Source organism: Zootoca vivipara, chromosome 11 (genome assembly GCF_965207765.1).
Source record: "Zootoca vivipara chromosome 11, rZooViv2.hap1.1, whole genome shotgun sequence".
NCBI classification, from domain to species: Eukaryota; Metazoa; Chordata; class Lepidosauria; order Squamata; family Lacertidae; genus Zootoca; species Zootoca vivipara.
This window is the reverse complement of record NC_142594.1, coordinates 39,943,602-39,967,768: the sequence shown is the minus strand read 5'-3', so window position 1 is coordinate 39,967,768 and position 24,167 is coordinate 39,943,602. Positions and strand designations below refer to the sequence as shown.

Genomic DNA, 24,167 nt, shown 5'->3' with positions numbered 1-24,167 from the left:
TATAATGATGAAACATAGCCTCACACCTGACAATCTCAGTTTCTTTTACTTCATAAGGGACCACAAGAAATGTTATAACCATCATGTCATCTTAGTACAGAGGACAAGTGCACCACAGTAGCTATTGTGAAATCCCCAGGTATAATTGTGGGTTTCAGCCCCACATTGGACAAAAGATTCCTGCACTGCAGCGGGTTAGACTAGATGCCCCTTGTGGTCCCTTTCCAGCTCTAGAATTCTATGATTCTATGAATTCATTGGGCAAATCCATCTCTTAGAGCTTAGTATTTCCATCTGGACACAATAAAATCTCTCATACAATCTCTCATTCGCTTTGTGGAACAATATAAAGTTTGTTTCATGCCCTGATTGGCAATGCATAATTAATTTACATGAATAAAACTACTATAAATAAGTATATAATTTTGACACCTTCTGAGGGGATTCACCAGAGTTCTTCTCAGCTGGTTTCTTCAGTTCAGTCCAATCGAGAAACTTTTCTTTAAATAATATTGTCTCATTGTGTTCTGTGAGCCTGCCGAAAATAGCCCAGTCTGGACGTCCCTGTCCTTTTCTGCATTACAGAAAAGATATATATATGTATATAAATATATATAAACACAGAAAACACTCCAATGTCAAACTATAAAATAAAAGCTGTGACAGGTTAAAAATAGTGCTGGACGTCTTGCCTAATTCAACTTTGAAAGCTCTATTTATTTTTGAGAATTACAAGAACACAGGATTGTGTAGGTAAAAACACTCTTCACAATTCTGATGCAGGGTTGTTTAAAAATGTGAATGAGGAGCTGTAGAGCAGTGAGATACACACCCTGTTTGGATATACTGAGAAGGAAGTCTGCAATATTTATTTTTCCAAACATGTTTCCTGTCTGGTACTGGCACAAGCATTGCATGTTCTTTAACAATGGCTGGGGTGAATGCAGAAGCCATCATTTTCCTCCCACAAACACACAAGAATTAGCAAAAGTTAGAGGAAACCCTCTAAGCCAGGCTTCCTCAACCTTGGCCCTCCAGATGTTTTTGGCCTACAACTCCCATGATCCCTAGCTAGCAGGACCAGTGGTCAGGGATGATGGGAATTGTGGTTTCAAAATATCTGGAGGGCTGAGGTTGAGGAAGCCTGCTCTAAGCTCTAATTCAGATCCTTAGCTCAGGGCAAGGTTTGTTATGGAGGTATCAAAAGAGGGAGGAAATTTGGCATTATGAATCACAGGGTTGGGGTTGATACCTTGGAATAAGGGGGTTGCATTCACCAGGATCCAGAGGATTGATGTCACAGTTTGCATAGTCAAAGGTGCCATTCCACAAGTGTTTGGCCAGCTGGAATGCCACTTTCCTTTGTGCTAGCGTGACCTCCTTCCCATGCCAAACATACACTTCACTACCAAAATCAAACACCAAGACCTGAAGGAGGTGGGAGAAGGGAGGGGGAGGAGGAGGAGAGAGAGAGAACGAACAATGAAGTCATTCATTTAGCTAAAAAAGAAAAATTGCTGAGTAAAAACTGAGCAGTGCAGCTAAACAATGCTGACACCACCACCACAAAAATAATGGTATGCGTGTTTACTGGGAAGAAATGGATCAGCAGGACCCACTCATTTCCCCATAATGAGTAGTTCAGGCTTAATTTCTGAGCAATAATTGATTTGCTGCTGGGGTCTCCTACACAAATGGCTTCTTGTCTTGCCTCCCTCCACCCACCCCAATTTAGAGTTTTGTATATTTACAGCTGCATAATGAAAAACTATGACATCTGCATCATTCAAGGCAAGCACTAAGGTTTGTAATTATCCCACTTGTAGCTCTGTGAAAAGTGCCTTGTAAATATATTTTATTTCCTTGGCTTAGAAGGGTGAACCTTGAATGCTACTTCCTAGATTATCGCCTGGTTCCCGCAGTTCCTATCCTCTGACATGGGCACTCTTAGATTTAATTTGTAATTTGGGGGTGCTAGTTCAGTTATCAAGAGAAGACAGTGTGCAATCACTCAAGGGCTGGACCTGGGCCTCCTTCAGAATCAGCAGAGCCCTAAGGGGAAAATATCCTAGGAAACTGTACTAAAAGGCAATGCTTGTTTGCACCCCCAAAGTTTAAGGAGCACCAGAGCTGCCACTGAACTTCAAAGGACCACTTACTATACCTCTTTTGAATTCAACAGCGTGCACTTTGGCATCTTTCCCCAGTAGTCATCATCAGGAATAAGTTTATCATCCACTAGTCGGTAAATGCAATTTGTTTCTATTATTGCAGCTTCATACATTTCATCTTCTTCTGGGTTTCCAGCAGCTTGAAATGAGCAGGCAAGACAAAATGTCACGTCAGTTTAACTTGGAAGAAGAAACTCTTGGATATTCTTACAAAAAAGCCAGCACTGAGATGGAGAAAGGAAAAAAAAGAGCCTTACACTGGTAGCTTGTCTGGCCACCGAGCAGTTTCCAGAAGTCTTTGGCTGCATGAGTGTGGGTATTGATTCCTTCTTCTATGGTCTGCACATAAGGAGCCCGGCAGCCAAGTTCTCGCTTTGTCTGAATTAAAGTTGCAAGTTCTGAAGCCTAAGAAATTTGAACATGATTAGCTGAATAGGCTTGTCTCAGCTGGTGGGATAACAGCTCAGTTCAGAGCAGAGAAAGAGGATGGGAGCTTTCTGCTGTTTTTATTAGACAAACGATACCGAACATGAAAACTATGTCAGATGCATATAGGCTCTCTTGTTTGCATTTCAATGAGGACTTATCCCATTTAACCAGAAGCCAAAGAGAACATCTTCAAAGCACCCCCCCCCCCTTGAATACAAGCAGAATTATTGTATTCCTCCTCCTCCACACATAGAATTATTTCATCTGCTCAGTTGTAAGGTTTAACAAGTTACAAACCATTAACACCAGCTTTGACTCCCACTGTCTCTTCCATCCCCTCACTTTCTTTGTGGTTTTTAAATGTGGTTTTATTGCTTGCCTCTGGATTTTTGTAAGTAACATAGGAACTTGATATGTTATACTGCTTAAAAGCCATTCTGGCATGTAAGCGGTGTATAAATTCATAACTAATACATAATACTAGTTACAGGTAGGTAGCCGTGTTGGTCTGAGTCGAAACAAAATAAAAAAATTCCTTCAGTAGCACCTTAAAGACCAACTAGGTTTTTATTTTGGTATGAGCTTTCGTGTGCATGCACACTTCGTCTGACGAAGTGTGCATGCACACGAAAGCTCATACCAAAATAAAAACCTAGTTGGTCTTTAAGGTGCTACTGAAGGAATTTTTTTATTTTAATACATAATAGTAATGCTTGCTTTGTTTGGAAAACTGCAATGCAATTTTTAATATATAAAAAACCAACCCACAGCAGCTTTTTTTTGGAGGGGGGGAGGCACAAAATGACAGCAAGGAGGAGGAAGAGAACTGCCCCATCAGTTACATCCACATTTCACATGTAACAAACAGCCATTCTGTATCTTGCCCACAGAAGAAACTCCCCAGGAACTAAGGACTTTGTTATCTCAATGTTTATAAGCACCAACCTTTGCTTTCTCGATGACATTTGCAAACTCCCCTACCCACAGGAAGCAGAAATGAGGAGTAAGTAACAGGAAACAGTCACCACTGTTAAGCGATGAAGCCCTTGGCTCGACTAATCTTGTTTGAACATGTCTTCTTCCTACATTGAAAGGGAGAGAAAAAAACCCAGACTAGTTGCATTCCTATAAATAAGGACAGTCATACCTTGGATCCCGAACGCCTTGGTACTTGGAGGTTTTGACTCCCAAACGCCTGGAAGTGAGTATACCAGTTTGTGGATGTTCTTTGGAACCCGAACGTCTGGCGGGGCTTCCGCGGCTTACGATTGGATGCAGGAACTTCCTGCAGCCAATCAGAAGCCGTGCTTTGGTTTCTGAATGTTTTGGAAGTTGAATGGACTTCCGGAACGGATTCCGTTCAACTTCCAAGGTATGACTGTACTAGAGCCATCCTCCAGGCTTGATTATACTGAGGGTGGTGGGGTGTGTGTGTGGGAGGAACCATAGCCCTGTAACAAATAACTAATACTCCATTTCTACAATGTTGCTTTATGCAAGAGGCCGCTTATGGAGTAGCAGAGGGTTCCTGTGCATAAAAAATAAAGCAACTTAATCACCAAAATAACCCAGCAGCTGCAATCTGTGAGCCAAGGTTTCAATATCTGGGGTTATATCCAATGCTAGCCATACTCAAGAGTAGATCCATTTAAATGAATAGGCATGACTAACTTAATTGCATTCATTTAAACGAGTCTACTCTGTGTGAAACTTAGTTGGATACAACCTTTAGGACTTTTTAGTTTGGGGGGGGGGGGGAATGTGCCAGAGGTAGTATGCTTCTGAATACCACTTGCTGGAAACAGCAAGAGGGAAGAATGCTGTTGAGATCAGCCGTTTCCCATAGAGATCTGTCTGGCCACTGCAAGAATGAGACACTGGACTAGATGGGCCACTGGCCTGATGCAGCTGGCTCTCCTTATGTAAGAGACAACATGATAGGGTCCCCCCCCAAAAAAACCCAACAACTAGTATCCCATCTTCACCTGTTGTGAAGGTGGAGGGAGAATTTATGAATATTGCAACAACTTTGGAACAGGGGGTCCTTACTATTTGGTGAAGTTGCTGCTGGGTGATCTTTCCTCTCTTTTTTCCACTTTGAACAAAGCCAAGCCGTTCCAAGAAGAAGCCTGCCTGCCAAGTGCTTTGAACACACAGACGCTACAACGATGAAACTTGATGGGCCAATTCCTAGGGTGGCTTAAGATGACCACTCATTTATCTACATTTGCCGCAGCCCCCAACCACAGTATATGGATGCTGTTCCTCCTCTGTTCCCCATATAACTTCTTAAAGCCTGCATTTCAGATAAAACTTTGGAAAATAGCTCTTTCACATACCTTTAATCTGCAAGAGCATCAGCTGCTTGTATGGCACAGCACTGTTGTTTGAGTTCTGTTCTGTTAGATTGACACTACGCAGACTAACATTGCTGAAGTTCTCCTTACTCGCTAAGCCAGCAAGCGCTACTTCTGAGAAATTTGAGTTTGCAGACACTTAAAACAGTAGAAGTAAAAAAAAAACACAGACAAGACAGAAAAAAGCAAGGGGGAAAGACAAAGAAAGAAAGCCACACAGACAAAACAACAAAGAAACCACATTATGTTTCGTTTCCAAATTTTATTTAGGTTTTTTCATGCATGGCTCATTTCCAGCATTTTTTGTTGTTGCTGCTGAAAGAGACAACAAAAAAACAGGTTGAGCTCAAGTTATTCACTAATCTGAAGAACCTGACATTTCCAGGAGGAAATTTTCAAGCTAATGGTGAAAAATGGAAGCATTTAGTTCTTAAAATTCCTATATATTTATAAAGGACAACAAGTCTATAAGGAAAATTGCATCATCATCATTTTTTGCATAATTGTTACTTGAGTCATTGAATGGGATTCTGGTGTGTTTACAGTCCTTTTCCAGGACATACAGACACACATCCCTGGCAATGACTGACAACCCCTCCTCCCTGCCTGCACTATTCATTTAAAATTATTATTTGAGGCACTGCCTATTTTAAGGCAAATTGATCTGTAAATACTCAGACTTCTAGTATATTCCCAGGTTGTTATTAGTTGCTTGTTACCCAAAGGTCTCCAAGTAATTTACAAGTATAATAACAATAGTAGCAGTAATAATAATAATAATAATAATGGAAGGATCTCGTGTCAATAAACTATGGTTTATCAGCCTGGAAAGTATATTTATGTCCACATGCTCCCATCTTGTTCCTCCCCTTTTCACATGCACCTGATTTGGGTATGGATATTTTAGATTGTATAAAAACATATTTACTGGCCCAAGGTCATGGTGCTCTTTCTACAACAGTACCACTACGCTTCAAAGCCAAACCATAAATTCCGAGAACACTGCATTTGTAGCACACGAAAGGTGCACTTGGGATACGAAACTTACTTTTTTCAACTTTCATTCGCTTTGATTCCATAAAAGCCACATTTAGCCTTTGCTCTGTGTATTCATGAAGAATGTCCTCTCTTGCGGCTAACATCTTTAAAGGGTTTCTGGAAGCCTGGACTCTGCGCATGGGCCTCACTGCACGTTTGTGCTCTGCTACCAAAGAAGTTAACCTGAGAAAACAAAGATACCCATGCTTAACCCAAACTTTTATCAGCCTTCCATGAAACGTTGGGAGCTTCCAATACACAGCAGTGTATTGTGTACTCAATGCCGCTCATGCATGGCAGTTTCGCACAGTGTGCACAAGAATCTATCCTCATCAAAATGCTACCTCCTATTCCTGTTGGTGCTTTTCGGTGGGAGACAGCCCTCTCCCGGCACCCGTCTGGAGCGCATAGCACAGCATTCACCCCTCCGGACGTCCAAGCACGACATGCATCCAAAAATGCATGCACATAGTAAACAGCAGAGTCCTAGCAGAAGCTGAGACTGCAGACACGTGGCATCTGAGTTTAGTTATTTATTTACAGGATCAAAATAAAGAACAGAGCAATCATGGCGTGCCTCTCTTCTCCACCGAGAGAACAAGAGTCAGAACAAAGAACAAAGGGAGCGGAAATGGTACACAGTGTCTTCCGTTCTCATGCTTCGAAGCATGGAATGTAAACACACAGAGCATGTGATCTAATAGTCGCACACTCAGCAACGGGAGAGAATGAAAATACTGACAATTCCACCCCACCCCCCATTTAATCCAGATTCGCTATTTCTGTGTTGTTCTTTTCAATATCTGATTTTCCATAGAAATGCTAAATCCTGATTAAGTAGGAAAACAGGAGATGGCATTTTGCAGAGGAGCGTGTGTGGGATGCCGCACAAAGTGTGCATGCTTAGTAGCACCAATAAAGTGCCATGTGTGCCTTTGGGAAGAAGCAGAGACTTCATGCAGCCTTTTCTGAAGGCATTGCAACGGAACCTCTGCATCTAGATGTCTAAACAGCCCTTTGGTCCTTAACTGTTTCTAATGCCGCCCCCGCCCCCGCTTTAATGTATCCATCTGGACTTTTTGTTTGTTTGGAAGTCACTTTGGGTTGCCTTGGGCAAGATAAAGCGAGCAACAAATTTAATAAATAATATGAATAACAATAAGCAAGGACTGTTACCTGCCAGCACTTGCCTTTTCAATCCTATGGCTTGTTTAGCATTAATTTACAATGGCAATGTAGAGAATGAGACTCTTAATCTCAGGGACATGGGTTCGAGCAGCAGCAGCAGCGAGGGCTGGGTGAAGAGCACCCTCCATGCCCCGCCCCCGCCCAGTGCATGAGTGCCCGCCTGGTGGTAGCGTGGGCTGGGCAAGCGCACTCTGCACCTGCCCCGGTCACTGGCGAACGGCACTACGCCCCTGATACAATGTGGCACTTCAAAGCTGGGTTCAGATCCCTAGAAGCTCAATAGATGGGGTCTTGCTCAATTAACAATCTCTTGATGCACTGCCCCTCCCAAGCTCCTTGAAAGAAAGATGAGATATAAGTGAAATATACATGCACACAGGCTCTGTCACCACAGTCAAATGCTGCTGGTGCATAAGTCCTAATACATTGGTCATGCAAACCATAATGAAATTGAAGGTAAAAGGTAAAGGTTGTACGGTTAAGTCCAGTCAAAGGTTACTATTCAGGCCATGGGAACCAGTGTTTGTCCACAGATAGCTTTCTGGATCATGTGGCCAGCATGACAAAACCGCTTCTGGTGCAACGGAACACCGTGACGGAAACAAGAGCACTCGAAAACACCATTTACCTTCCCACCTATTTATCTACTTGCACTGGTGTGCTTTCGAACTGCTAGGTAGGCAGGAGCTGGGACTGAGCAACAGGAGCTCACCCCGTTTTGCGGATTTGAACTGCCAACTTTCTGATTGGCAAGCCCAAGAGGCTCAGTGGTTTAGATTAACATCATCACTGATACTGGATTTCTTAGTCTTTAAACTGAAGAATTTTATATCCTAGCATTCCCTTTTCAAGCAATGAGGAACTTGTACTGCCTTCTCTACCACCACCACTCCTAGCTCTAAAAAGGAAGAGAAAGGAAGACTTATAATTAAAAGGGGGGGAGTGCCTGGGGCTTCCACCACAGGTGTGAAAGAGATGGCAGTACAAGAGCGCATAGCCTAACTTTCCAGTAGGATTCGTTTAGCATTGCATAAAGCAAAGGGAAGGGACAAAGGAGAACTCTGGCAGCGGTAGGAGCATCCCTCTCCCCAGGTGTGTGGGGGAAAGTGAGCTCACTTTGGTGCATCAGGATCAAATATGGCATCAAAGTCTTCATCCAGGTCCAAAGGCAAAGAGGAAGCGGGGTAATCCATGCAGCGGTAAAACTTGGAAAATGTTTCTTCATCATCCAGCTTCATCACTTCCTTCACAGATTTTCCTGTGACTGTCAGCAATGTTTCTTGCATTCCACCAACTATAGAAAAAACAAAATACAATATCTTTCTATCGCTCAATATTTTTTTTAATTAAAAAAACCCCCTATGCTGCACCCCAAGGGACACACAACTTCCATTGCCTGCGTAAATGCAGACAAAGGAGACAACAAGGAACACTTAAATGGCTAAAGTAGCTTTTTAAAGGGATGAGAGAAAGTCAGGAAGGACTAGTCCTGATAGCTCTATGGAGCCTCCAAGTTCAGAGGGAGAAAGTCAGCGAATTCCAGTTGCTGGAGAGCAACAATGGGCAAGGGCTACTGCCTCTGTGTCCTGCTTCTGAAATTCCTGGAGGCATCTGGTTAACCACTGTGTGAAACAGAACGTTGAATTAGATCAGAGATGGAAACCTGTGTTCCTTCAGATGTTGCTGGACTCCAATTACCATCATCCCTGGCCAGTGGCCGTGCTGACCAGGGTTAATGGAAGCTGGAGCCCAACATCTGGAGGGCCACAGGTTCCCCATCTGCGGACTGGATGGATGACTGACTGGCACTATCCAACAGGACTTCCCTTACATTCTCAAGACACAGAACAAAATAAGCAACAATAGCTTTCAACTATTGTACTCCATTCTGAAGGAAATCAGCCCCGAGTGCTCACTGGAAGGACAGATCTTGAAGCTGAGGCTCCAATACTTGGGCAACCTCATGAGAAGAGAAGACTCCCTGGAAAAGACCCTGGTGTTGGGAAAGATGGAGGGCACTAGGAGAAGGGGATGACAGAGGACGAGATGGTTGGACAGTGTTCCCGAAGCTACGAACATGAGTTTGACCAAACTGTGGGAGGCAGTGGAAGACAGGAGTGCCTGGCGTGCTCTGGTCCATGGGGTCATGAAGAGTCAGACACGACTACACGACTAAACAACAACAACATTGTACTCCTGGCAGTTTCTCTTGGTCATAGTAGCAATGGGAAGTCTGCTTAAGTGTGCAGAGGAACAACACCACTGCCATTTCAAATTTCTTCAAAGAAGGATCCGGCATTTAAGAAGGGGATGAGAATATTTTGTGGACTTCAACTGGAGTAATACAAGCAATGCTCGAAAACTGATAAGCTTAGCACAGATTATAGTGAAGTCATGAGTGCGGTGTCAGAACTAATTATAATTGTGCCCAGTGCAAGTCATATATTGTGTGCCCCGACCCCCAAATAGCTATTTGTATAAACAATAAAAAATGTATTTTTCAGGACATTTTCTTGTGAGTCATAATATTCACAATCTCGTAAAATAAATATATTGCATGGCAAATAATTTTGAATGCACTTGATGCAGTGAGTTTACTGAAGCCAAGCAGGTATGGTGTCTGGATCACTGCCTGAATGGGAGACTGCCTGGGAACACGCTGAGCACAACACAGAAAAAAAGGCAGAACAACAAACAAAGGTGGTAAATGTGCTTTTTATACTGGGGAGCCATGGTGTTCTACCAGTGTCCTGAACTAAGCAAAGCTTCGCTAGTGGATGTTGTAGACATGTAACTCACGAGCCACAGCTGGAGTAAAAAAAATACTAAATCAGCATAAGTAAGGAAGGTGAGCTAAAACATAAAATGCCTTAAACTGTTACAGACCTTTGTTGTTCAGCCTCCCCAAGAAAGTCTCCAGTTTATCCAACTTCATGTCCGATTCTAACTGCATATCTGGCCTAGCTTCAATTTCTAAGCAAAATAAGAATGAAAACAGTCGCTGAGATTAAAGAGAATCAAAACCACTCTCATTAGACAGCATACTTTCCCTTTTTTAAATGACCCACCTTCCAGGGGTTTTGAGATGGGTGTTGTTGACTTCAGTCTGTTGCAGAAAGGGGATGCGGCAGGTGTTATGGCAGTAGGAGATGCTAAGCCTGTGGAATAAGCAGATGTTCAGTTTTGCATTACATAACAAATGCTTCAGTTTCTAGTGAATTAGCATGCCTAAACATTTTACCCAGGAAGCTCTCCCCATAATTGCCATTATGCGAATATAGGTTATGGTCTCCTTTGGGACCATGTATATCCATATTTTAAGCAATCACAAAAGCCTGGGGTTAGGGCCATTTTTTTGCAGGAAGATGCAGTGATGAGAAAAGATAATGGCAATTCCCAAAAGCAAGTAGGGAACTCCTTGGATAAGTATCCTAACACAATGTGTTCAGATGTTGATTGCTCAGATCTTATTCACAGCATCTTGAGATCTGGTTCAAGTTGCACAGAAAGGGAAACTAAACATACAATCAACTCCAGAATGCAAATATTTTGCTGTTTCATCATCCTACTGTGCTTTTAATATAATTGAAATGACTCTACAAATAATGTAGGGGAAAACTGAAACGAGCGGCTTCCGGAAATTATGAGGAACTGAATGTTCCTTGGCATATCTGCCCCTGCTTGCTTCTCACTCCTATCACTGAAAACATTCCCAGTTACAAAGGATGGATAAATTCACTGACCTTTTTTGACCATTCTTCCAGCCACAGTGAACTGTGTCGAGTCATTGGCTGCTCCTTTCCCTCTCGCTTTCCAAGCCTCTTCCCGAACACTTATCAATTGCTTTCTTTCTTCAATTGTCATTTGACTTTCAGCGGTATCAGACATCCTCTGGTTTTCAAAGAGAAAGAGGAGACACTGAGTATAAAGTCTGCATGATTGTGAATTTTGAGGCACAAGGAAGAAAACAAAAAGTCCATGCCCTTTAAATGTGTTCTATCTTACAACGTCTCCAAACAGTTTTGGTTTTCCCCCCGTTTTTTTAGTAATTTCCATGTTATTGTTAGATGGCATTTTTATGCATGAATCTTTGGCCTAAACATATTTGATGCACTGGCAGAATTCATCTTGGACAATAATTTATGTGGGGTTTTTTTTTGTAAGAAACATTGACAAGATGGCACTACAGTATGGGTAATTTTTGTGCGTGTTCCTAATCTGGTTATTTTTTCAATAAGCATCCAAAATGCACATGTTCACCTCTGATATGCAGAAGGAAGCTAGTTCTTTGGATTGTTATTATTATTATTTGCTCAGTTTGACTCTAGACAAACTTTTGGAGCATAGATCACATTCACGCCATACATTTAAAGCCATAAGATACCACTTTGAACAATCATGGCTTCCCCCAAAGAATTCTGGGAGCTGGTCCCTTCCACCCAAAGCAACCACAGGACTGCTTGCTTGCAGTTCTTGACAGTTTCACCTAACTTCACAGGGCTATAACAGAAATCAGCCTTATTTCAGGTGCATATGTGCAAGAATGAATACACAAAAAAACAGGTAAAAGGTGGTACGTTAATTTTAGCCCTCTCATGAGATAAACACAACTGTGTTGCCATGTGCAATCTTCTGCTGAGTTGGTTTCTAGTGGTGTTTCCGTAATTGTAATGATTTGAGCACCAACTCCCTCCAGTGCCTCTCCATTTTACCCTGGTTGCAAGGTGGCATGGCATGTACTCATACAAGGCAATGCAAAAAAGGAAGGAAGGGAGACTATAAACTGCACTCTGGAGCACTACAAGGAGTTGAAGTGGCTTAATCTGCAAAGTTCTAAAACTCCAATAACTTTTTATTGCCTGGTAAGAATTGATGGGATCCACATAGAAATAATGGTGCAACTATAAAACACTTATGAAACCCAGAGAAAAGGCAGTGCCAAGGTTATACACGGTCATCGTAGTGACAAAAGGAAGTGTTCAAGAAAAATGCAAAAATATCCAAACACACTGCTTGTAACTAGTTCTGGTCTCTTTAAACCTGAAGGAGCATCTCCACCCCCATCGTTCTGCCCAGACACTGAGGTCCAGCGCCGATGGCCTTCTGGTGGTTCCCTCACTGCGAGAAGCAAAGCTACAGGGAACCAGGCAGAGGGCCTTCTCGGTAGTGGCACCCGCTCTGTGGAATACCCTCCCACCAGATGTCAAAGAAATAAACAACTGTCTGACTTTTAGAAGACATCTGAAGGCAGCCCTGTTTAGGGAAGCTTTTAATATTTGATGAATTATTGTATTTTAATATTTTGCTGGAAGCCGCCCAGAGTGGCTGGGGAAGCCCAGCCAGATGGGTGGGGCAATAATAATAATAATAATAATAATAATAATAATAATAATATGGTGCATCTAGACCATTAATTCAGACAAAAATGCCTGAAGTATTTCTGCTAGGATCCCAAAGGACCTCAAAACAGAAAGGGTTCATTTTCTCCGCAACTGAACACAACACATGCCAAAAATAATCTAGACCAAATTTACCAAACTTAACTTGTTGTGATTCCTGCGCTGTAGGAGGTTGGATTAGATGACTCTACAAATGGTTTAGCATGATTCTATGAAAAGCAAGATAATCCGTACAATAAAAAAAACCTCAGTGCCAGGAATGTCAACCTGTGGCTGCCCAGGTGTTACTGAACTCCTATCAGCCTCAGATAGCATCACCAATGGAGTCAGGGATGGTGGAAGCTACTATCCAACAACATGTGGGGGGGGGCACAGGTTTCTCAACCCTGTTCGGACCCATAATATGAATAACATTAGTCATTCTCATCACTAACAAATCAAAGAGCACTGAGCCCTATTGCTTCGTTTCAAAAGTTACAATCATACAAAAAACATCATTAAAAGAGGCCAGCTTTGAAACCCAGTTCTGAGCTAAACCCAAGGGAGGGAAAACCCTTATCCATTGCTATGCTCTCTGGATCTGACAGATCACTTTTTTGGTGCTTAGCATGACCAACTTAGCTTCTGAACATATGAACACACTGCACAGCAGATCTTGGAGATGGTGGCCTAGTGGAAGAAACTTAACTGAAAGATACAGGACAGGAGAAAAGAAATGATTTCATGTGTATATTACGTCTGCTTCCAAGGTTACTTTCAGAATACAGTGGTACCTCTACTTATGAATAACTCTACTTACGAATGTTTCTACTTACGAATGGAGCTCCGTCCGCCATCTTGGATGCGGTTTAGATAGGATTTTTTCTACTTATGAATTTTTAGATAGGGTCGCTTCGACTTACGAATTTTTTCTCCCAATGCATTCCTATGGGATTCGACTTACAATTTTTTTCTACTTGCGAATGTGCGTTTGGAATGCATTAAATTCGTAAGTAGAGGTACCACTGTACATGGATTGTTGCAATGCACTCTATGTGCAAAAACCCTGCAGCTGGACTGTTGATGGTGACAGGCTATCACCAGCACATAAGCTGCTAAAAAGCTTGCACTTGCTGTCTACAGGTGAAACTCGGAAAATTAGAATATCATCGAAAAGTGCATTTATTTCAGTGATGCAACTTAAAAGGTGAAACCAATATATGAGATAGATGCATGACATACAAAGCAAGATATGTCAAGCCTTTATTTGTTGTAATTGTAATTATTTGTCGTTAGGCGGGTCAATTATAAATGGAATGTAATTAATGAAATGTAATAGCGATGTTTATTTTTGTTTAATTTTTGTATTATTGTAACTATTTGTTTTATTACTGTGGAATTTCCAAAAGAAAGCATTTGTAAAAATTAAAAGAAAAAGAAAAAATAAGTTGCATTACTGAAATAAATGCACTTTTCGACGATATTCTAATTTTCCGAGTTTAACCTGTATACATTATTTGGCCAGGTTCAAGGTTTTTGTATTGATTAACAAGGCCCTTAACAATTGGGTCCAGGCTCAAGCACTGCTCAAGCACTGCTTATTCCCTTACATCCCTGCCCAATCACCAAAGTCTTCAGGGGAGTTACTGTTAGTGCCCCCAAATGGCTAGGGTGTATGGATCAGATCCACTAGAGCAGTGTTTCCCAACCTTGGGTCTCCAACTGTTTTTGGACTACAACTCCCATCATCCCTAGTTAGCAAGACCAGTGGTCAGGGATGATGGGAATTGTAGTCCGAAAACAGCTGGAGACCCAAGGTTGGGAAACACTGCACTAGATGACCCAGACATTCAGAATTGTGTGCTCAGTTCTGTGAAACTCCTTTCCAGGTGAGGTCAAATAGGCACCCTCTTTGTTGGACTTCGGGCACCTACTGAAGAGTCTTTAATTCCAGTCCACATATATTATATGTTTGCATGCATTTAGAAAGTTATGCACATGTAATTGATGATGATGATGATGCAAAAATGATCCCTTAGCAGAAATCTGGAATCCATTCAGCCAGATAATACATTTTGTTTGCTGACAATTCTCCCAAAGACTGTCACCACAAAACTGAGTTTCATATTGTTTGGTTCTAAGCTAAAGAATCAGACAGAACAGGCAATATTTCACCTTCCATCTCCAGGGGTGACGCTCAAAGGCCAGGGAGCTTGGATCGTTCAAACTAGCACTACTGACCTTAAGGAAAAAGAAAATGGAAGTGTGAGAAGGAGAGTGAAAAGCAAAGAAGCAGAAACAGAACAGAAGTAATAAGCCTCCAGCCTCTTTTCCTGAGTTATAGAAGCCCAAACCTAGAATCTCCAAACAACGGCTTGGTTGTGTGAAATAGCTATCCTGGGTCGCCACTACTTCCCAAACTATAGAAACCACCTGCCTCCAAGGCAGTGCAAAACAAATCCCTGAAATCTAGCCACTGACTCAGATGTTTGCTTCGGAATTTGGGCTATCCAGATATTAAATTTGTAATCTGCATTGGCTATATGTGTAAGACATCTTGGATTTAGAGAAAGGCAGGCACACCTATATGTGTAAGAAATCTTGGATTTAGAGAAAGGGACCCAGGTGGCGCTGTGGTTAAACCACTGAGCCTAGGGCTTGCTGATCAGAAGGTCGGCGGTTCGAATCCCTGTGACGGGGTGAGCTCCCGTTGCTTGGTCCCAGCTCCTGCCAACCTAGCAGTTCGAAAGCACGTCAAAATGCAAGTAGATAAATAGGAACCGCTACAGCGGGAAGGTAAACGGCGTTTCCATGTGCTGCTCAGGGTTTGCCAGAAGTGGCTTTGTCATGCTGGCCACATGACCTGGAAGCTATACGCCGGCTCCCTCGGCCAATAATGCGAGATGAGCGCGCAACCCCAGAGTCGGTCACGACTGGACCTAATGGTCAGGGGTCCCTTTACCTTTACCTAGGCACACAATATATTTAAAAAACATGATAACATGGTGATGATGAGTAAGATAATGTTTACATTGGAGCAGCTGAGAATTTCATCAGGCTCCGGCAGGAGGAAAGATGAGAGACAGGGCAGTTTAATCAGCTCTGCTGAGACCACTGGACTTCTCCTTTCTCTGAACTGTTTTCATTAAAATCTGCTGCTATAGGAACATAGTAACTCTTAGGATGGTGCCTCAGTTTGTTTGTTTTCCTCTTGCATTGTGTATTCTTCTGTCTTGTTTATTACTGTTCTCATGCAAGCCCCTCTGGGTGCCTTTTCAGCTGAGGACTGGGACAAAAATTATTTTTATAAACACACAGGTAGACATCACCATTTCTGGTTTCTGTCATTGCCTCCAGTTTCATAAAGGGGTGGGGAAAACGGAATGAAGCCAAACAAACTGGAACACAGTTTCTCTCCACCTTCCCCCTTTTCTAAGTAGAGAGGAAAATCCCAGATTGTGTAGCAATGTTACTTTAGTTTTTATTATACATTAGACCTATAGGAAGGAAGGAAACAAGCAAAAAGGCCCTACACTGTGCTCAACAATATGTAAACAATAGATTGAATCATAAACACTTTTATGACACCAATAGTGCCTTTTTCCTACCACCTTCAGAGTAAGAAACAAACATTTGGCTAATGCACCAAGTTACAAGGAATCGGCCATCTGGAAACAGGGTTAGTTAAGTTGAACAAATCCAGTCTTATCCTGCCCGAGTGAATGGGGGCGGAGGTGTCATGATAATTGTTGGTAGCAGACCACCATCTTTGGAACCTGGGCTCCCCTCCTGGGGAGGGTGGGGGCCCACGGCTTCACCCACACTAGAAAACAGTGGGTGCGTGAATTTCAAAAACAAGGCATTAAACGTTTGGATGCACCGAAGACAGATTCATACCATTCCAAGGTTCAGAATTCAAGTCGAATGCCACTTTTGAAAGCAACCCAAATGATTAGATGTTAAAAATGATTAGGTTGTATGCTGCTATGTGTTCTGCTCTATAAGGAGGAGAGTACAAAATGGCTGGCCACAATTCAGTACTAATGATTTCCAGACATAGTGTGTGTGTGTGTGTGTGTGTGGAGAGAGAGAGAGAGAGAGAGAGAGAGAGAGAGAGAGAGAGAGAAGGGATGAAAGAGAAAGAGAAAAGAAGGGGACAGGGGACAAGGGAACTATGGGTTGTATCTAATGCTAGCCATACTCAGAGTAGACCCATTGAAATGAATGAAGATGGCTAACTTGGGTCCATTAATTTCAATGGGTCTGAGTGTAACTTAGACACAATCCTATACCCCCTCCGCATGAACAAGCACTTGACAAATCATTGCAATGTTTGAGTCTGCAAGATTTGCTCACCTGATTAATAGGTACAAAGGGATGAAGTTTATGGGCAGCAGCTATAGCAGGAGAATAAGTAGAAGCATAGACAGGTTCCTATAGACAAGGGGGCAGAAGCAATATGATAGAATTAAAAAGGTATGAAGATGATGTGCAAGACGGTAAGGGCCAAAGGAGTGATCACTTCATGCTAAACCATTTGTAGCAGTTTGCATCCTTATCCGTCAGATTTCTCCCACACCAGACAATATTCTACAATAGTAAATAAAACCACACACACACACACACACACACACACACACACTCCTGAAGCCACTCACATGCGATAATTAAAAGGTTTAGTAGTATCAGAAAGAAGCATGCCAGAATAGGGCTCCCATACATCTGGATTTTCCTGGATCTTAGGCAAGTCAATTGCATGAGAAAGCGTATGTACAACACACCATTAACCACAACAGCAATGCTTTCAGACGGCAATGCATTTAGCTCTTCCTGAAACAAAGAATTGTCCATTATTTTGATGCACCACTTCCAGAAAGGGAACTGTGGCTGAAGGGAATACAGAATTGCACTCAAAGAAGAACCACAGTGAGCCTAGAATAACCCCTATGCATTAGAGTCAGGCTTACCCAAAGCAGTTTAGACATGGCATTATAATCTGTAACTCCTCCTCCTTCCTACAGGTTAAAACAAACAGGAAACATTGCAGAGCAGGAGAGGTGTAGCTACAGGAGGCAGCTTGCATTCCTAGTGCCACTGCTCCTAGTCGGATTAAAACTCAAAGTGGGTCCGCTGAACATAACGATAGCTGCAGTTCCAAAAGAAAAGCAAGCTGCCGTCTAGTGGCTAGACCCACTACATTTGCCATGGATATTTTGGGAATCAACGCTTGATGTAAGAATAGCGCTAAGACAGGATGTCTCTCTGTACAGCCCTGAAAAGGTCGCTTTTAGGTCTCAGTAGGAGATTAAAAAGCATCATTTTTTTAGGAGCACTTTGTTGGAATAAAACACATTTCAAACCCCTTTCGCTGATTTAATATTCCAGTCACATGACTTGGAGCTCACTGCATAATCTGGAACTCTAAGCCGGCCAGGGTTCGCTTTTCAATAAAGAGACAACCTAACAGAGATGATTCGAATGTTTCCCTTGTGCGATTATGAAACCGTGACGGGAAAGGGAACAAGCCAAGAAGGCAAGGTCAGATATGAAAACAGATAAGCTTTATTTCATGCCTAGGAGACTTCAGTATACTGAACCAAATACAATGTTAGCTGCTAAAGCTGAATGTTGGAACATTCAGACAGACAAAGCAAAATACTTCTTCACACAGCACATCCGGAATTTGCTGTGATATAATGATGGCATCAAAAAACTGAATGGCTTTAGAACAGGCATCCCCAAACTGCGGCCCTCCAGATGTTTTGGCCTACAACTCCCATGAACCAGATTTTTTTCAATGAATCCGGGGACACTTTTCAACTTCAATGGATTTTGTATGGGGACTGATGTGTATATCCGGGGACTGTCCCCGGGAAACGGGGATGTCTGGTAACCTTACACTAGCCATAATGGCTATGTGCAGCTTCCAATGTTGGCCTCTAAATACCAGTCGCTGGGCAGCAGAAGTGGGGAGAGGGGTGATGCATTAATTTTCTGCTTACGGGCCGCTGTGAGAACAGGATGCTGGACTAGATGGGCTTTGGCCGGATCCAGCAGTGCTCTTCTCATATTATAATACATGCAATAGAGTTGAATGTTAAACACGGGGGCATTCCAGAAGGCAACATGGAAACAAGTTATTGCTATTAAAATATGAAGCATGTTCTAATTCAAGGAAAGGTTTCCACAAATATCATCTCTCACAGGTTGGCAAACAAACAAAAAAAGATAGGCAAGGTCCAATTATGGCAGCCCATGTAAACAAAAATCTGCTTGCCCAATGAGACTTCTGGTTTCTCTTCTCTCCTCTACACCCCACGTGTTCCAAAAATCTGCTCCAGAGAGTTCCCCAACTATGTGGAGCAGATTTGGGGGGTTTCTGGAAGACTGTATGGCAGAGAAAAAAAGACGCCCTGTCGCACAAATGCTCATACTATATTGGATCTCGCCTAATCTCTGTATGCCTACCAACAGCTATTTATGGAACCAAGAAAGTTGGCATGTACAATAAAAAGGTATAAAGTTTCACTCCAAAGTATGCAAATGCTTTTATAGCGAAAATGTTTTCCTCTTTGCATAAAAAAGCATTACAAACCAACAGCACTCAGGATACCGGTTTGTATAGTAGATCTCAATTATATGTAAAACAAGTTTATTTAAAAGAGCACCCCAATATTAAGGCCATCCATTTATTTAAATTCCTCATTCTCTAAATAACTATTGTTTTATGGAAGACTGTGGAGTAGAGTTTGGGAGGTAAAAAGGCTTGATATTTTATGTATTCACTTGAAATAGTTTAGGGTGTCTAAACATTTCAGAGGTGTGCTTAATTCCTGGAAAAATAATGGATGCTCTCATTTAGATGCAAAAGAGCCTTAAGCTCACTTAAGCATTTGATGCCATACTTTTGCCGAAAACCATTACAGGTCTATTTCACTGGATGGCTATGCTACCTTACAAGTGTGTCATTTATGTTTAGAAGAGTTACAGGTTGCTGCTGCAAGCTATGTCGAAAAGTACATGCAGGGCGTACCAAGCAAAGTCAGCCACAGGCGTCAATACATACCAGCAGCCAATTAACAGTTTACACAATTTTCAAGAAAGCAAAAATATCATTTCTAGTATTGTTTTTCTGAACAATTCCTACTATAAATGGATAGTAGCAGAGATTCAGCTTTGGTCAGCCAGTGTAGCTTTCATCAGCACTAGAAATAATGCAGTCCTTTATAAAATATCAGAAAGATGCTCAATTGCATATAGGCAATACGAGAGGGCCTTTGAGGAACAGAATGCTGCTGTCTTAAAATGAAGCCATGACTCTTCCCCATACTGGATATTTGAAAAGTAAGACAGGTTTGGAGTGGTAGTAAAATTGCAGTGAGATGACATTCCATAACTTGGATTTTAAAGGCCATTAAATGCCTTTCTGAAAGTTCCAAGCTGCTTCCAGCATCTGACCTTTCGCGCCCTAGTCCTACACTTTGAAATCTTTCCAGTGAACGAGGCTTAAAAGCAAAATATTTCTGATGTCCAGCTTTTCTGAGATAGATGTTTTTAAATGTCTGGACTAGTAAGGATACATGCTGGAGGCATCTTCTTCCAGGATCAGATTTATTATTTGGTAACTGTTGGGAGATAAACTGCTAGTATGAATCTGCTGATTATTTCCTGCTGGCCATTTGGCTGGCTCTCTTGAAGACAACATTGTATTATATCGTAGAACAGTGGTTTTCACCCTAGAGTGCCTTAAATGATGGTCAGGGGTACCGGGGGCAACACTGGCCTCCATCCCTCTTTCCTTCCTCTGATGCCCTCTCGCCTCTCTGCCTCCCAAACGCTTGCACAGCTGTTTGATGCAGCATCCCTGACTACAAGCTCCCCAGGTGAATGGTGCCTCTGGGGCTGGCCAGGGGGTGCTGGTTGCCAGGAGCTGAGGCAGCCTCAGAGTAAGCAAGCAAGTGGGCGAGGAAGCCCAGCCAGGCAGTCCATCAACCCTTGCTATTGGGAATGGACAGACAAATGGACAGACAAACGATATAATACAATGTGCTCCACTGGCCTTTCTTGTGCTTCCTGCCTGGGAGCTGACTGCCCAATGCTGAAGGGGAATCTTTTCTCCACGCAGGCCCGGCAGCGTCTGCTGCTGCCGCCGCCACCACTACTGCCTCCCAAGGTAAGGTGCTGGCCTCGCATCCACCATTGGCCAGTCTCCATTGGGATACTAAGGCTGGGGGCATCCTCTTCCCAGGCCACTGTGGGGCAGTATGAGGGGAAGAGGGGCAGCTCAAAGATCAGGGGTGGTAGCAGCAGCTGCCCAGAGGACTCCCAAGGGGAGGGGAGGGGAGGGGAGGGGAGGGGAGAGGAGAGGCGAGGAGAGGAGAGGAGAGGAGAGTTCAAAAAAGGGTGAGAGGCTGCCGGCTCTGCAGGCAAGAGGTGACATAACTGGGCTCCTGAGCCCCACAGGGGTGCCACAGAAAGAATGTAGTTGGTCAAGGGAGCCGTGGACCCAAAAGAGGTTGAAAACCTCTGTCGTAGAAAGTTCTACCTCAGCCCTCCAGCAAGTTTCCAGGGCTGTTCTAATCTGCACATAGTCAGCTCTTTGGTCTGATCTGGCAAAAGCAATCCACTTAAAATCTTAAATGGAATTATCCAATAGAGGTGGGAAGAGACACTTTGGTTTGCCATAAAAAGATGAAGACTGCAATTCTACTCCATTGCACACCGTGGGGCTTACTTCTGAGTAGACATGCCTAGGAATGTGCTGTGAGCCACCTGCTCTGGCTGAGGCACTTTGAGTGGCTGGCTCAGTCAGATAAAAGCTACACTTGAAATTGCACACCTTTTTATCTCCTTCATCTAAGATGAATGAATTCAAAATTGAACAATTAGAATAACAAAAAATGGAGAATTTATTTCAGCAGCAGAATTTATAAGAACCTGCTAAGCTGAAGATTATAATTTTTAAAAAGGAGGCTGAGAGGGGGTTGTTTTCACAGCAGATCAAGTGATCAAAGAATTTTGAGCTGATTAATCATGTTCAACTGTTTCAGTTACTTAATTAAAATTAAAAGAACTTCCATATCATCAAAGCCTTGGTATAATATAAATACTCTTTGGAGATATTGAAGGAATTGAATTAAAGCTTCCTTAACAAAAGCTACCATTCTTGGCTTGAAGAAAAAATAAATAATAATAATAATAATAATAATAATAATAATAATAATAATAATATTGTCATATTCTATAATTAGACTGACTAACCTGAGCCAAAGAATGTTTTTGTTTTAAAACAGTGTCCTTAATGCTGAGCCGAAAATCGATCAGTAAAAGCTTTAGCTGATTAATCAATCAATCCTTTCAGTATTACTTTACACCATACAATTATAAAGAGAAGAGATAAAATGGGATTATTAAGGTTAAAAGAGCACTGTAAGTTCCGAGAATGAATTGCTGTTAGTGACCTAAATAAAATATATATTCTTTAAGATTTTACATCTGACACTCCAGGAAATAGAGCTACAGAGCTACAGGAAACAGAGAGGTGAAATCCTACAATACTTAGAACAGCAGTAAGGAACCTGTGCCTCTCAAGATGTTGGCAGACTACAATTCGCATCAACCAGCATTGCCAATGGTCAAGGATGAAGGGAGTTATAACTCCAATATCATCTGAAGGAACACAGGCTTCCCTTGCCTGACTTCAAAAAATTCTCTCTTCTACTGCGGTTGTGGAATGCTAGGCATCGATTTGCTATGGACTCACTTCTCACCTATGATTCTTACCAAAGAATAACTTGTTTGGTAGCTAAATGTCCATTAAGGGTTGCAGAAACCATAAAACACAAGAGAGCTGTGCCACATGTTATTGCGGAATAAGCCTCTGCAAACTAGTCCCCTAAAGCTTCCATCTCATTAAAACTTTCCCCCCCTTTAAAGTGAAACCATGAGACTTTTTGCTAAAATGTACCAACATAGCTATCCTTCAGGATTAAAACACAAATGCACTACTTTAAAATGCAAATGGCTATATGGTACACTTTTAGGAGAAGCCGGGAGCTGTTGGGAAAGGACTCTCAAAGAGCCTTGTGCTGTGCTGCAAAGTCCCAAAGCAAAGCATCACAGGACCTCACTTTGATGTTAAGTGATTCACAGGTGTGCAGCCCTGCCCACCAATCAAATTTGGCTCACCAAGGTAGGGATATTAATTTCTGTGCCTCAAGCCAGATAAGAGCCCCTCCCCCAACACCTTTACATCAGATCTGCCTTCCCCAACCTGGTGCCCTCCAAATGTTTTGGACTACATGAGCGTCGGCGCCACTATTGCTAATAGATGGTGGAAGTTGTACTCCAAAAGAACTGGAGGACACCAGGATGAGGAAGGTTGCATTAGAGGAATACTGCTTTGACTCTGAGGTTAGGTCAAGATGTTCCTAACATTATTGCATTCCTAAATTATTTTGCAAAGCATATGTTTAATGTTTTTCCATTCAGACATAAGCCTCGTGTCAAGACACCCGGGGGGGGGGGGAATCATTTGTTCAGCAAAGAAAGCATCTCAGATAACTGTCCTTGGTGCGTAAGACAGACAGATTGGTTGTGCTTCAAGTTCAAACCCGGCTGATGATGAATTGCCATGCTACAAGCAACAGCTGTTACCTCCAGACAGGCATGCTTGTCTAGCTTGATGCATCTGGAGTGCCGAAGTGCTTTCAAGTGAAATACCTTCCCCATACACGGGCAACTTTACCTTCTTCGCAAACAGCGGTTCCATCTCTGGCAGCTGGGTGCCACGCTCAATGACAGATAACCGGCCATGCTCCTGCTTTTTGTTCAGCCTGTTTTTCCAGTCTTCTTCACCACTCTTCTTCAGGAGTGCCAGCCTGAAAGTGAGGAAGCCAAAAGACACCGTGCTGAACTATACTGACCATTCCTCATCAGTCTTCTGTATCCCTTTCATGGGGCTGTTGCAAACATTACACAGTAACACACCTGTGGTTGGGGGTGGGTCATGACTCTGTGGTGGTGCATATGCCTTGCTGGCAGAAGGTTTCAGATTTAACCCCTGCCATCTCTAAGTAGGGCTGGGGAAAACTTTGTATGAGGCTCTGGAAAGCGGCTGCCAGTAGACAGTGGACCAATACAAGGCTCAAAGTAGCTTCCTACATCCTGCAGCACATCTATCCTCACATCTTGTTGTCAGTGACTACCCAGATACCCCAATGAAAAACCCACAAGCAGAACCTGAGCCCAAGAGCACTCTCCCCTTCTATGGTTTCCAGCAACTGGTATCCAGAAGCATTACTGACTCCAATCATGAAATCAGAGTATTATAGGTTTTGCAAACTTGCCTTAAATGTTTGTGTTTTTAATTGTTTATAGATGTTTTCAACAGCTTTAAACTGTTTTAAAATGTGGTTTTATTTCTAGTTGTATTTTTTTTAATGTATAAAAAATCAGACATGCTTCTTGCCCTGAGCTGCTTTGGGAGGGAGGAAGGGATATAAACTGAACAACAACAACAACAAACAACAACAACAACAAAACCCCATTCAGTTGACAATTCATATATATGGGGGGAAACAAAAAAATTATAAAACTACACCCAT

General features: G+C 42.4%; 1 protein-coding gene and 1 long non-coding RNA gene across 51 annotated transcripts in view; one reads left to right on the top strand and one right to left on the bottom strand.

Moving 5' to 3' along the window:
- Positions 1-24,167, bottom strand: part of SVIL (supervillin) — a 154,089-nt gene that overhangs the window by 15,930 nt on the left and 113,992 nt on the right. For 37 of the 50 annotated variants that reach the window (XM_088653374.1, XM_088653381.1, XM_088653389.1 and 34 more), the window contains 14 exons: positions 23,309-23,441; positions 16,918-16,995; positions 14,737-14,802; positions 10,927-11,074; positions 10,252-10,341; positions 10,070-10,156; positions 8,300-8,477; positions 6,006-6,178; positions 4,940-5,095; positions 3,546-3,682; positions 2,429-2,576; positions 2,165-2,310; positions 1,253-1,428; positions 433-574 (listed from right to left, as the gene is read on the bottom strand). In XM_088653374.1, the coding sequence (XP_088509500.1) occupies positions 433-574; positions 1,253-1,428; positions 2,165-2,310; positions 2,429-2,576; positions 3,546-3,682; positions 4,940-5,095; positions 6,006-6,178; positions 8,300-8,477; positions 10,070-10,156; positions 10,252-10,341; positions 10,927-11,074; positions 14,737-14,802; positions 16,918-16,995; positions 23,309-23,441 (1,858 nt within the window). The remainder of the gene's footprint in view (positions 1-432; positions 575-1,252; positions 1,429-2,164; positions 2,311-2,428; positions 2,577-3,545; positions 3,683-4,939; positions 5,096-6,005; positions 6,179-8,299; positions 8,478-10,069; positions 10,157-10,251; positions 10,342-10,926; positions 11,075-14,736; positions 14,803-16,917; positions 16,996-23,308; positions 23,442-24,167) is intronic. The other 13 variants (XM_088653408.1, XM_088653412.1, XM_088653414.1 and 10 more) reach the window with 2 other exon arrangements.
- LOC148684274 (uncharacterized) lies at positions 3,588-4,941 on the top strand. The gene is made up of 2 exons (XR_015946265.1): positions 3,588-3,801; positions 4,708-4,941. It is a non-coding gene; the product is annotated as an uncharacterized LOC148684274 (long non-coding RNA).